Consider the following 15,629-nt stretch of genomic DNA (forward strand, 5'->3'; position numbering starts at 1 on the left):
ATAACTAATTTATTTATTCCCAAAATTATAAAAACTAAATAAAATTTAGATTCTTATTTTCTCCATTAATATTTTCTTACTTAAATATTTAAATATATTGGTAATAAATGTATATGATGAGTTTCATTGTTTCAAACGCCATTTATTCTTAATTTTTCTATACCTAAAATTATAAAAAACTAAATAAAATTTAAATTCTTATTTTCTCCATTAATATTTTTATTAAAAATTTCATCATTTTAAATGGAGCACTTTAAAATTTTTTTTTATATTTTCCCGGAAACGACATTGAAGATATTTTTAAAATAATTTTTGCATTTTCTTAAGGAGAATTTTAAGGGCTACACAATGATATAAAATTTGTTATTTTAGACCAAATATATTTTAAGTATTTTAAAAGAGGAAAAGGCCTCATCAAATTTTTAAGGCCTATAATCGGAATATATTTGAGGTAGGGCATTAACATTTTCAATTGTATAAAATATACAATCTATTTAGCCTTCATGCCAAATCTTATCCATTTTAAAAATGGTCGTCCGAAATCATGTTATTTTGAATTAGTTATGGAATTACCCTGGTGCCTTTGTAAGAAAAGAAACTAATCACAACCCGAAAAGAAAGAGAATCTCAGATTCAAATTTTTATTTCATTTCATGATTATTTTTACAATATTTATTTTAAAAAAAAATAATGAATTTAAATATATGGATAAGTTATTCTGTTCGTTTTCCAGTTAATTTTTTTATATAAATATTGGTACCAGATATTTGTCGATATCCGACAGTTTAGGCAAAAAGTGGTATAGGCACATCTCTGATTATTATTTTTAATCTTCGTTAACACAAATTTTAATCCACTGGTCATGGTATCAATATAAAAAAATTATAAATAAGATATAAATAAATAAAATCTACCTGCGCTCAAAATCGTAGATGACTTCCTTGGCTAACTTGAAAGCAGCTGTTCGAACCAATCTGTTAGCTTTTTTACCAACCCATATAAAAACGTCGCAAGAATATGAATCCAAAATATAGACTCCTTTGCTATCTAAAAATGATTTCTTTAACCGTTTGTCCTTTAGTGGTATTCTAACTTGGGTTAATTCAAGGTAACCCATACCTAAACCCACTTTGTAAAGTATGTGTTGGGGTTTTTTAACGACCAATTCTAATTTCATCTTCGGTATTGTCCAAAAAAATACATTAATATTTCGAGAAAGTTTTACAATTGTTAAAACAATACAAAACACGAATCATATTTTAAAATAAATTTATAATAGAAAAATAAAAAATAAGTCATTCCATTACAGATGGACCAATAAAATGAGATTTTCATAATATTTTTTTACAAATGAATGAAACTTGTTATGGTGAATAATCTGAAAATTTATATAAATCAAAATTTAAAAGCTCTAGCTCAAATATATTCGGTTAAGTCTAATGCGGGCATTTTCATTTACTCGAAAAATATTTAATTGAAAGTTACAAATTTAATATAATCTTGTAGCCTTTAAAATTCTCGTAAAGATATTATTTTTAAACAAATTGTTATGTGTACAAGCATTTCCACTAAAACAAGAAATAATAATTTTGAGCTATCCCTAGTATTAAAAAGTCGAGTTCATGCTACTCCGAATCAGATGCTGTAATCGTTAGTCGACTAACTCAAGTGATGCACTTGATTCGACTAGAGAACGAGCATTTTAATTTGTATACATTATTATTAACAACAAAATTCGTTCTGATCTTTTAAAAATATCGCGAAATACTTGTATCTAAGACACAAGAAATTTTTATCTCTTGAACCAATATCTATTGTAATTTTAATAAGATACTTGCATCTGTATCTAAGGTCCTTTATTCTGAAAAGAATCTTTTACATTTTCTTGACAAAAGATACAGATACTTTTTAATAGTTATGCTTAAAAAATTTATATATAACAGAATATAACATTTTTCTTTGTAATTAATTTTCTTATTTTTTTTCGTCATATTTTAAATATATTGACAAGCAAAATTTATTACTCACAGTAAGATAACAGATAAAAATAACAAACCAAAAAAATAAGTAAAGAATAAATTTTATATAAATGTAACTCGATAACATTATTTACCCTTTTTTTTCAATATTAATTTTTAAATTTTCGAATCATGCAGCCTTTAGCTTATATAGCTTGCATTAATAAGTCTAGAATTGGAGTACCCCACTCGACATTTTCAAAATTTTGAGTTAGACGTGGATAATAACTTTCCAATATATATAAATAAAAACTAGATTAAAAAATATTCATTTGTGCTATTTGCATATAACGATGTAATTTTTGCTTCATATGCATGGCCTATCCTATTATCATATTTAATCACGTGATGTATTTTCCACCTTTTCTAATTTTTTGCTTTCCATATTGAATAGTAAAATATTTTCATTCCAGATCTATTTCTAAATTATTTTGAGTAAATTTTTTATTATTTTTTAGTCTTAATATGTTTTCATGTGTAATCTTTAAATAAAGATATAAAAATTGAATTTAAATTAAATAATTTGTATGTAAAATTCATCACAATTTTTTAATAATCTACTTGCTCATAATTTAAAAAAAGATTACATAAAATTGAATTTATATTTAATTATGTAAAATTTCAAATTTTTTTTATTAAGCATTACTTGCTCATTAAATAAAGATATAAAAATTGAATTTAAATTTTACATACAATTACTCTTATTATTATAAACCTTACATAGTCCTTCAACTTCTAGAAGTAAAGCCAATGAAAGAAAATGATTAAGAGAAATAGGTGACCTATATTAATATTAAAGGTTATATAAAAAGAGTTAGGATTGTTCATGAAGATCATACGAATAAATGTATATTTCAGGTCATAAGAAAACTTATGCTGATCAGAGTAACATGAGGCTTTTTGGAGCTTAGCTGATGAAGCTTCTATAGTAAATTTATTGCTCGGACTCCATGTTAGAGAAGGACAAAAAATTTTTTTAAATTATAAATACTGTTCATACTTATATTTTTTTGAAGTGGATAATGTTAAAAGTAGAGTTTGCAGATAATTTTTTTACAAACACTTGACATCAGTAATAAACATTAGTTATTTCTTTAAAAATTTATACCAAAATACTGGAACTTATTTGGTTCCTAGAAAAGGTAAAAATACAAAAAAGTTTTTGTGATGGAGTTAAAGATTTTATCATTGATATAAACACCATTCCAAGTGTCTATACACATTACAGGCAAAAAGATTCTTCTAAGGAGTAGTTTGAGGGAAGTCTCAATTATAAAATACTTAATGATTTATATTCTAAAAAATGTGCTGAATTATCATTAATTAAATAAATTTAAAAAAATAAGATATAGTGTTAATTTCGATGATTTAAAGTTTTTATGGAGCATTTTGAACATATATAGAATCATAAAGCGTTATATTTGCTTCATTTGCATTTTGATATTATCAAATAAATTTTATATTTAAATATTTTAAGCAAAAAATTTTAAATAAATTGATCAATAAATTTTTCCAATATTTGATTTTAAATCTTATTGTTGATTTTCTCATTTTAAACATTTGCGCAAGTGGAGCACTCCAATTCTAGACCGACGATATATTATTTATTTTTAATGCTAAAAAAATGTTATAATGAAAAAGAAATATGCCTATTAATTTAATGTTTATTTCTTATAAATTAATATTTTATCTCGCGAAAACAGTTTATTTTCTTACATAAACCTTAAACACTGATGAATATAAGAAAATTTTATCAACCAAAAAAATTCTATTTAATTTCTATTAATAACTATGCTAAAATTTCTAGAGTGTAGAGGTGGGCGCGGGCCTAATTTTTTATTTATGGCCCGCCCGCTCACGGTGGCAATAAATAAAATTCACGCCCATTCACGCTTACCACTAAAGAATTTCTGACCCGACCCGCCCGCTCACGACAAGCAATATTTTGATTCACGCACGTCACGCCCGAAAATTCACGGTGTTTTTAAATTTTTCAAAACTATTGCTATAATTTTACACTTTTTTGAATTCATTCTATTTATTTTTCTAATTTCATAATCCACATTAATAACAAAAAATAAATATAATCTATAAATCGAAATCTATTTAGAAAAAGAAGAATGTCCATCTTTTTTTATTTCAATTGTATACGCACTTCCTCTAATAAGAGATTGGCTATAGAAAATAACCTTTCACTAGAAGCCAAACTTGCAGCTGACAAAATTTTACTCGATAATTTTCTCAAAAAAGGAAATAAATATTCCTGCTTCCAAAACTTCAAATATTGTTTTGTTATTTATCTTATATGAATCTTTTAAGTTCATCCTCACAGCCTTCATCGATGATGTTGATGCTTCATCAGAATCATGTAAAAATTCTCTAATGAGTGTAGGATGAATTAGAAAAGTGATAGTTGGTATTGACCATTTAGAATATACGGTTTTTTATGAGTTTAGGATAAGTTAGGAAAGCTATAAATGATAGTTGGCATTGACTTTTGCATATCATCTAATTTTATATCATTTAGCATTTTTAAGTTTATTTTATATATATCATTTTCTTCTTTAAATTCGGATGTAGAATTAAGCCTACCTTATGTAGTGGCTGCATAATAATCTTTTAAAAGAAATCTTGTTCTGTATTTTGAGGTTTTGATTATTATTGTATCACGTTCAGAAGGTTAACAAAATTTTAATAATTTTTGTTTCCACAGACAAACTTCATTTATTGTGGGACGAGAATCTGCTCTCAGATTATCCGAGCATTCTTTAAATATTGATAAAAATTTATCTAACTCGCGATGTTGATATCAATTATGGCTAATCTATTTAATTCTTGCTTGCTAAACAAGTACGCCTGTATTTCAGAATATGATTTTAAGAAACTCTGCATCATGATATATACATTCCATCTCGTTATTCTCGGTGTTACATCTTGTTTAAGGGTGTGGTTTAGTTTGCTATTAACTGTAGATTGTTTGAAATATAGTACTATTTTTTTTACACCATTTATATTTAAGACTATTTCAATTAAACAATTGTCAAAAAACATAATGTATAATATTATTTGTATATGGCATATACATGCTAGCGTTTCGTCATCTTTGAATGCACTTATAAGATTTGCTCCGTTATCACTCACAAGTCACAACTATACATTTTTTTAAGTAATTTTCTACTTCTGTATATTCTCCTAAAATTGAATTGACTGCACTTTTAATTTTGACGTTTTTTTATCCATTGCCTTTGTGGCCAAAACAAATGTTTTAATTTAAAATCCTTAAAGATAATATGTCCTTTAATGGTTAAAAAACTTAGATTTTTATAGTCATCCGTCAAATATCAGTGATTATGGACAAGTAATTATTATTGATCATGCTTTTAATCTTAAATTTTATTTTATGGTATATTTTTATAGTATTCGTGAGTTTTCCGGTCCACAACTTTTATATTTTGTTATCCATATGTAACACCAACATTTATCTCTTGGCCTAGCTTGTAAAATCCTTCACTTTCTGTTGCATTTAAAGATTGAAGATCTTTACAAATAAAATATAACTGACTTTTCTGTAAAATGTTTAAGCAAAATTTAGCATAAATTCTCGCGATAAAAAACACCTAAACATAAAAAAGAAAATAGAACTAACGAAATGAAAGATGTTGTTTATAAAATGCGGAAGATTTTTAGTTTTCATAAATTATTCTTTTTTTAAAGAGGAACTAAATTAATAGGAAAATATATAATATAATTAAAAAATTGCAAATTTATATTTATAAAAAAACAATTTTAAAATAAAAATTTCCGTGATTCACGGGAAATTTATGTTCACGCCCGATCACGCCCGGGGAAAATTTTCGGAAGACCCGTCACGCCCAGTCACGCCTTGGAATTAAAAATTTATTTACACTCACGCCGTGACCCACCGTGACACGATGGGTCACGCGTAATTTCACGGCCCGCGCCCACCTCTACTAGAGTGTATAAAATGTTCAGATATTTTCTAAATATAATTATTTCCGAGACTTCTTGTGCTACCGGAAAAAAGAAACTAAAAAAGACTGCGCGACAAGAGGGAGCCTTCGACATCAAACAGTTACAGCATTTTTGGGATATAGAAGAGCCAATTTTGTGTCCTTGGAGAAATATCAAAATCACATGAAACAGATATTTTATTCGAAGAGGATATATTATGAGATTTAATATGACTGCTGATTTTTTTCATTGGAATGTATTAATAAATTATTTATTACACTATAATTTATGCAATATTTACAAAAAAAAATGGATTTAGCTGAAGTCATGAGAATCGCGAATAATTATATTACAACTTAGAAAACCAAAAAATAATATCGACCAGGAATTTCTCGAGATTTAAATTTTTCATGATATTGAGATTCATAAGCCTCGACTTTCACCGATAAACCAATCGTTCCAATATTAACATGGACACAATTGTGGATTATTTTAAAATAACTGTATTTATTCCATTTTTGGATCTAATTTTGACTCAAATCAATGGATTTGTGATTTATCAAAATAGCTCTATCCAATTTACAAATACTATATCTTATAACTCCCTATGATCTGAGGATATATCAAATCTTGATATTGAAAAATTAAATATTTAGTTATTATTTATTCGTAGGATATAAATGTGTCTGAAGGCCAATTATTTCAGAATTTTGGTTCCTCAAAGAAATACAGTGGAAGCATTGAATATTTTAAAATAATTTTTAGAAGTTTTCCAAATTATTAAATTTATTGTAAAGCACAAATGAGACTATCAAAATTAAGACTCCTTAAAATTGATTAAATAGACTAGCTTTACTCATCGAGATATAATCTACAATATAGAAAAAATTGGAAAAATCGCAAAGAAGATAAAAATTTTCATTTATAAATGATATTTTGATTAACTTTGTCTTTTTTTAAATTGTTTACTTAATTTTTTTATACTTTTTATACTTTTTTAATTTCATTTAAATGTTATTTTAATATAGATTTATATATCATGCTGTTTTTTATAAAATTTTTAATTTTATATTTTATTGTGATTTACATGGCTACGCGCCTGATAAATAATATTAGTAGAGATTTAATATTAATAATAGCACTTGAAGATAATTTAATAAAAATTATCGAAACTCGCTTGCTTGAACTCATGTTATGGGACAGGTTTTAAATGGCTAAAAATTTGGAATCTTGGTATATATATCTCCTATAGATTATTCATAGCAATATTTAAAATATATTGTTCTAAAAAATATTGCTAAAAATGGGGTAAATATAATAAAATTTTAAGTTTGAGAATATTGATGTAGCAGGCTATTTATTTGTCAAAAATTGTAACAAGATCTAATAACGGGCTAGATTTTCGAAATTTTGGGAGGAGGTGGTGGATATATAGGGATAAAATTATTATTAATTAGCTTTAAATGATATCACGATAATATAATATTTCCGACGGGGGGATCCTTGACCCCCACCCATCGCCCTAGGCAACGCTTATGCTAACTAAAAAGTTTTAACAAAAAATATAGATTTTTTTTATCAAATAAAACAAAAATTTACAAAAAACAGAATTTATGAGAGATAAACAGGCGTTTTCACAAAAATACGGACAATATCACGAGTTAAATTGGTAGTGTGATGTTTAAATATACAATATTTGAAGATTAATAACAGAAGGAACAATTGGTAAAGAATATATTTAGTTTAAAATTTATTTAATTACTTTGATGTTGTTAATAATATACAATACTCATTTGAAACTCGTCCTCTAGTCTACTCAAGTTTACAACTCGAGTTAAGAACTTGTGTTTAAAAACCGAGTCAGTTTTGGGTCATTTTCCAAAAACTTGGCTCCAGTTTTAAACTAAGTTGATTCAAATCAGTCGATTAATACACTAGCTAACCCTATTTTGGACGATGATTACCGGCCTATAGCTCTAGATATATATATATAGGCAAAACTTTAAAATTTATAATATATACTAACTTATATTCGTTTTACTAAAGGCGAAGGTTAAAACATATATACCTTCTAGTTATGTTATATTAATCAATCTTAAGTACAATATAATCCAAATTATATATTCCGAAATATGACGATCATCAGTGGCGTAAACCTCAATCGAAAGAGGTGAGGGGAAACCTTCAGACCTACCCTAGTGGGTTATTGAAAACAGTCAGCGCCGATATCCTTGGCAATCTAAGATAACAAAATCAGGCAACTATATGATGGAGAGCCCCTTCGTACTCTATTGCGACATATTTGCTTGATTGGGGTATTTTTTATTCATTGTCAACGAGGAATATTGAACAAATATATAATACTGATTACAATACATTATATTTAGTAATATTGTAAAGATGCTAGTTCAATATTTATATAGTAAGAGAAAATATTTTATACTAAAAATGGTATAAAAAACTGACAATTTTTTAAAAATTCTTTTTCTATCGTTATTTGTCTGCGTTCTCTACTTTTTACGGCCTGGACATCGCTATTTGTAAGACCCATTATAAGCCTTCGGTTATCACTTTTATCCATGTCATGTTTGGTTTTCTTCGATGCAGTGATCAAATCCATCGTACCCAATCATGTTTCGTTCAACTTGTATAAGCCAACTCAGTCTATTTTACTTGACTACTCTTCAAAAGAAGACTAAACTGAGGATAATTTGAAGAGGTGTATATAATACCATATTTAGTAACTAATCAAATTTAACGTTCATGTTTGGAATATGGTCATTCAAACTCAATCAGAAATATGCATCATGGTTGTCTTCAAAAAGCAATGAAATTCCCAAATAGTGTGGGATTTTATGAGTGGGAAAATTTTATTATGATTACATTTTAAAGGAATGCCACAAAATATAAATCTAGATCAAGCCAAGGATAAATTTTATCCTGATGGAAGGATAAAAAAAAGATAGGCTAAAAAAACATACCGCAAATCCTTAAAAGAGAGCTAACTAATCAGAAAAAATAAGGATTCTTAAATAGAAAATATCTCGATTTTATATCTATATAAATGAATGTCAAAGAATATTTTGGTTTATTTCTTATATACTATTATTAGGTTTTGTAGTTATGAGTTGTTTTACATTATATTTCCGCTTCCAAAAGATTATTATAGCATAAATAAAATAGCTGCCTTTCAAAAACTTGTTGGCAATATACTTTTTTTCATTTATACAATTTAGATTATTAAATTTCCCGTTATGATGCAGATATTCTGCCACGTCCTGCTCAAATTAACTTTGACCCTTACCATATGGTTCGGAAAATTATAGGGTTCGCCCCGTTATAAAGGTTCGGTTCGCTAGGGTCTCTGATAAATATATAGTATATACTACCTACATCATTAATTCTCCGTCACCAATATTCATACTTAAATAAAATATAAAAAATGTATTAATATATCATTACTTTAAAAAAATATTCTATAGCCTTCTTCTTCTTCTCCGTTTTATGGCGATTTCCAGGTTTACCCAGGTAGGCCAGTTTTCATTCTGATTTTTTTTTCAATTATTGACGGTTCTGAGCATCAATATTTGAAGATTCATGCTTCTCATATCCGCCATTGTTACATTTGTCCACGTCATCTTGGTCTAGGTCTTGATCCTCCTACTTCCATCAAGATGCACCTCTTTACCCAGTCATCTTTTGTCATATGTTCCAAATGCCCTAACCAGTTTAGTCTATTTCGTCGCATTACCACTCCAATTATTTCTATATCCAATCTAGCCCGCAATTCCTTGCTAGTTTTTCTTTCTCTCAGAGATACCCCACACATCCATCTAATCATCCTCATCTCTGTTCTTTCTAAATTGGCTTGGTGAGTCGCTTTCATAGCCCATGTTTCGCCGCCATAAACTAAACAATTCCTCACACAGCTTACGTAAACTTTCCCTTTTAACTTCAGAGACTATTTGTTAGAATAGATGACATCTCTCTGAACTTCTTCCATGCTTGTCTGACCTTGCAACAACGGCAGAATCTACACCACCATCTGCGTTTAGCATATCACCTAAATAACAAAACTTCTCCACTTTTCCTAGGGTTAATCCATTGCCAATATCCAAACCACCATTTTCTACGTTATCATTTTTATGTACCTCTTTTATGCACGTTCTACATACAGGTCATTCTTGCTAACATCAGACTTCCCTTTTCCCCACTACATCTATTATGCACCTATTCGTGGCATCTGGTGCATTGGATTGAATTTCTAGCAACTCCTTTCCCGCATACACCACAAGGCCACTTACTGGATTCCTCCATCTTTAGATTTTCCCCACCAATAATCACCGTTGTCTGTGCTGCATTCATTTTCAGGTCCTTTGCTTCTGTAGCCTCAATTCTCCCTCACTGTTTGCCATTAATACAAGGCCATCTGCATATAATAGCTCCCAGGGAAGTCCTTCACGCATTTCTCTAGCCACCACATCCATTACTAAGATAAATAATAATGGACTCAGGACGGATCCTTGATGAAGTCCTACCTTCACTTCAAACCTTTCACTATCTCCATTATCCGTCTGTACTGCAGTTTGTGCTCCCAGATACATTGCCATCACTGCCACTACCAACCATTCCTCCACTGCTGATTTCTCAAGGCCCATCTAGTAACCTCGCACGGCACCCTGTCAAATGCTTTCTCCAAATCAACAAAGGCATAATACAGTTTCTTTCCCTTCGCAAGATACTTCTCCGGTATTTGTCTCACCACAAAAATTGCATCTGTCGTTTCTTTATTTTGATAATCTGGAAGTAATCAATGAAATACATTCAAACCAATGTTTCATTTTTATAGTTAAAAAATACTTGGCCACCTTCAATATTTTCATGATTTTGTAAATTATATTGTCTGCCTTTTATCTCAGCCATATAAATACTTTTTAACCTTTTTTAATATAAATTACAATTCTAATGGCCTCCGGAAAACTACATCTGATAAAAAGGAATATTTAGAAATAATTTTTAAAAAGGTATATTATGGTAATATAAAGACAATTAAAAATCCTAGAGGTTCAAAATATACCATAATGAGAAAAAATAGATTGTTAAAAAATCATATAGAACGGTTTGAATAAAAAGAATCCTAATCTTCCCCGGTCTCCTCAGGTTTGTTCATAATGATTTTAAAAAATAGTTTTCATTCATTTACGAAATATTGTCTTCTTTGAAGTTTCAATTAGGGGGAAGAGGTAATTAATTTGGGGGTCCAACTATTTGGGTTTTTTTTATAAGTCATTAGAAACAAATTTGGAGTCCAGATATGGGGGCTGGGGAATTTTTTTTGGGTAGGGGGGCTTGGCCATGAGTTATGAATTGTATCTATGGAAAATCATTATTCTTAAAAAAATATATAGAGGTCCAATGTGGTTTTTTGTGGGAGAGCTCTGAGGTCCTCCAATACGCTTCTGCATGGCCGAGCATTAACGACGTTGGGTTATATAATTAATACTATTAATAGTCTTATTTTCAACAAAATATAAATATTTTATAATGTGTATCAGAGACTTGCAGGCCCTGTCCTAAGCCCGTGTTTAATTTTTTAAATACCCAGATAGGGCCTAAAAAAATATTTTTTAAAAAAATCAGAGCCAGCCAGGCCAATGGTACCTCTGCAGGTCTCTGATATATATAAAGATAATTTAAAAAAACATAATTTAAGAATTTTATTTTCTCGTTAGGGGACCCAGTGCACTGTTTAATAGAAAAATAAGAAATAACCAGGATACAATTAAATGAGAGTGGCCCAGTATGAAAATGTAATGCGAACTTACATTAATCACCAAAAGAGGAAATAATATAAGAATGATTTAAGTGCTGATAAAAATAAAAGGGACTAAGAATGATGTGTAAAAAAAGTTATAAATAAAATTATGTGATAGGGAATTGTAAAATCTGCATATTTTTTGCAACATTTGTATTTGTTTTCTTCGGTTCATGTCTCATCCCCAAAATGGACCCTTTAGATAGGCCACTGACGATCATACATATCACATGTGAACTAATTGTATAGGTAAAATAAAATACCGCCAAATACCGGAGTATGAATATCAATTATTTGATGATCTGCAGTTAGATAATCCCAAAAGCTATTTGGTTCTTTGCCCTCTTTAAATTGTATTGGGATGCAAGTTTTCTTTCTTTCAACATTATTTATTTTTTCCGCTAATAATCTAAAAATAATATTAATATCGATATGAGATATTATCATAAGCTTTGCTATATATTAGAACTTATTATGACCGTCCTGACAATAATTTTGAGATAAAAATATAGGGTTTAACCTAGCTTTGCTTGCATTCACAGATTTGCACTTATTTCCTTGCCATACAATAAGGGAGTTTGGAGTATCCAATAAATAAGTGTTTTCCGAGTTTAATGAGGAGGTCATCAATGGAACCTGAAATAATAACGATAAATTATTCACAAATTAATTGCGCCTTCTTTGTCTTAGGCCACATCCAAACAGAACGGGCATTTAATTGTTAATAAAAATCACTGTTTGGAAATGGTCTTATATAAAAAAGAGAGATGAATATACCTATTTTTAAAAATATTGTATTTGCCAATGAAATTAATAAAGCCATATAAATTCACTTTTTTCGTTACAAACCCAACCCATATTTTTATTTATATTTTTGAGCAACAAACTTTTAATAAAAAATTTATAACATATTCAATTAGTTTATTTTTTTACTTTTATAACTTTTCGTATTATATTTTTATCAAAATTTTAATCTTAATTTTATAAACATAAAATTAGTTATATAATTTTAATTTTGTTATATTAATATATAATTGTAATAAAATTTTGAGATTATATTAATATAATAAATAAGCGTCATGGAAGATAATTTCCTTGGGAAAACCCTCGTTTTTTCTAAGGAGGGGGGGGGGAGTATTTTTGATAATTATTTTTAAAAAAATTAGTTTTTTCGGGGAATTATCTCGTGATTCGGTAGGCCTACCCCCATTTTATTAGTAAAATATCTCACTCAAATATTTTATTAAGATTTGATATTTTCGACATTTATAAGCTTAAATAAATTATCAATAAGTTTTAATATTAATTAAAAATTTTACTGGAATTTTTGTAAATAGTATTAAAAATAAATCATAATATGACTATATTTAAGATTTTTATTATAAATCAATTTGAAACATTCAATAATCAAAATTTTCAAAAACCAGTTCTAAATATTAATGACTGGTATTTTTTGTAGTAACATCTCAAAAACTCTGAGTGTCATGTCTCAGTATACAGGAATCCGCGAAATTTTCAAAGTAGAAGGCCCAGCGTGCCCTTTCAAAAAATTAAAAAAAAAAATTTAATATGGTATTTTAGCATATAATTAATATTTTAACATGAAATAAACAAAATATTTTATAAACAAAATGGTAGTATATTAATATAATTGTACATTTTTAATTTAAAAACTATCCCTACCTATTATTTTAGCAGGTTCTTAAAAAATAATATTCAATAGAAATAGGAGAATGTCATTGTATCCGTTTTGACTAGCCGTCTATTAGCTGCATCCCTGCTTCTACACAAGGACTGCATATTAGAGGTCTACATTGGATGGGTTTTTAGCCCCGCCCATCTAAGTGGGCGGGCGGGTTAAATTTTTTTAAAGAACGGAAGTGGGCTAAAAAATTTACAACTTTTATTTGTTATTTGAAATCCTTTGAGTAAACATTAAAAAAATATGCTCTCAGATATTCAACATTTTTAATACCAAAGTATCGATAACTGAAGGAAGTTGTCTTTAGAAGAAATTAATTAGGCAAAAATAAATAGAAAACATGTTGGATTTGATTTGCATGGAAGAATTTAACATCAACGTGAATGAAAAACAGATTTTACCCATTTCCTTAAAAGCAAAGAGAATTCACTTAAGATTATAAATGCAATGTTTGAAATAGATATCATCAACGTTAAAATTAAACAACAGATGGGTAGATAAGGCTGTTACAGATGAGGAAATGACATAAAAAAATATTTAAATCTTAAGGTAACGAGTTTTTGTATAATTTAGCAAGATTTTAGGCTACTTAGTTTAGTTTAAGCAGGGTTTAGAACCGAACCGCCAAACCGGGATGAACCGTTGTAATTCTCTGAACCGTAACCGAATCGTTATCAAGAAAATATAAAGAGTGAAAATTAATTTTAAATTATTAACCTAAATTTTAGATTTTACCTTGGGGGCAATTTTTAAATTCGTGATTTATTTTCAAATTAAAATTTTTTATATTATCTACATATCAATCAATACCAAGTTTATTGCTTTTACTTTAAATACTCAATTAATAGAGATTTGGCAAATTACCAGTCAATTGGCTATTCCAAATTAAATTTGAAAAAAACCACTAATAAATTGTTGCGCAAGATGGAAGACTACTAGAGTTAAAAAATTTTTGTCTGCCAAGAAATATTGCTCCAAAGCAATGATCGCGAAAAATGTTCAGATAATGAATGGAAAATAATTAGCGATATAATAAAACCTTTATATCCAGCTTATATTTTGACAAAATATATACTTAACAATCGGCGATTTTTATGCTACGTGGATCAAATGTATCATGTAAACGAGCAAAGTAGACACTCCATTTGCCATACTTTTAGTTTCTACGATAAAAGCACGAGAAATAAATTTGAAAAATGACGTTTTTTGCTCAGCTATATATCTCGACCCAAGATATAATGTAATTTTAACATTTGAAGAAAAAGAGATGGCCAAAAAACATCTTTCTAAAACTTTGAACTTAATACAAAATTTAAATAATCCGAACATTGAAATTTTTGATAATATGCCTTCACATTCGAAAGATAATTTAATGATGATTTTGAAGATTTATTAAGCCTTAATAAGAATAATTATGAGGGCATAGAAAATTATAATAAATGTATAGAAATAGAATATATAATTCGGCCATTTGATAATATAGCGAGATTAAAAAAAGATACTAATCTTTTGAATTATTGGGAAAATGTAATGAATAGTATGCCAAAACATTATAAGTTAGCTAAAACCATGCTAGCAGTTCCAGCTAGGCAGGTATCCGTAGAAGGAGCATTTTCTAGACTTTAAATTTTACTCTATTCGCAGAGAACAAAATTAAATCCTGAAATATTAGAAAATATTTTAGTTATCTGTTCTAATTCTCTTTTTAAACATAAATAGTATAAATTTCATTATATTTATGCGTTATTTTATTCCTTTGTCAATTTGTCAAATTTATAATTACTAAGTTTAATAAAAATATGTATTAAATTATCGTGGTTAAATTAAATAAGAAATTATAAAAATATATATTAAAAAGATTTTCCTCAGATTTATATATATGGTTTATGATTAATTTTTTTTAAAATCAAATTTATAAAAACCGGAACAAACCGAAAAGAACCGTTATAAATTATAAACCGAACTCAACCCTAAGTTAAAATCATTTTTTACATCAGTCCAAGTCTAACCTTCCAAGTCAGGCCTGCCATTCAAATAAATTTTTTCAAAAAAAACAGAAATGGAACAAAACATTTATAAAATTTTATACTGAAACCCGAAACGAACCGACGGCTATACTTAA

General features: G+C 28.0%; 1 protein-coding gene across 2 annotated transcripts in view; it reads right to left on the reverse strand.

Moving 5' to 3' along the window:
• Positions 1 to 15,629, reverse strand: part of LOC135925141 (protein flightless-1-like) — a 102,878-nt gene that overhangs the window by 13,276 nt on the left and 73,973 nt on the right. For both annotated transcript variants that reach the window (XM_065460343.1, XM_065460344.1), the window contains 3 exons: positions 12,326 to 12,441; positions 12,079 to 12,214; positions 915 to 1,177 (listed from right to left, as the gene is read on the reverse strand). In XM_065460343.1, coding sequence (XP_065316415.1) covers positions 915 to 1,177; positions 12,079 to 12,214; positions 12,326 to 12,441 — 515 coding nt within the window. The remainder of the gene's footprint in view (positions 1 to 914; positions 1,178 to 12,078; positions 12,215 to 12,325; positions 12,442 to 15,629) is intronic.

This window comes from Gordionus sp. m RMFG-2023, chromosome 2 (assembly GCF_954871325.1).
Source record: "Gordionus sp. m RMFG-2023 chromosome 2, tfGorSpeb1-WG-v2, whole genome shotgun sequence".
Classification (NCBI taxonomy): Eukaryota; Metazoa; Nematomorpha; class Gordioida; order Chordodea; family Parachordodidae; genus Gordionus; species Gordionus sp. m RMFG-2023.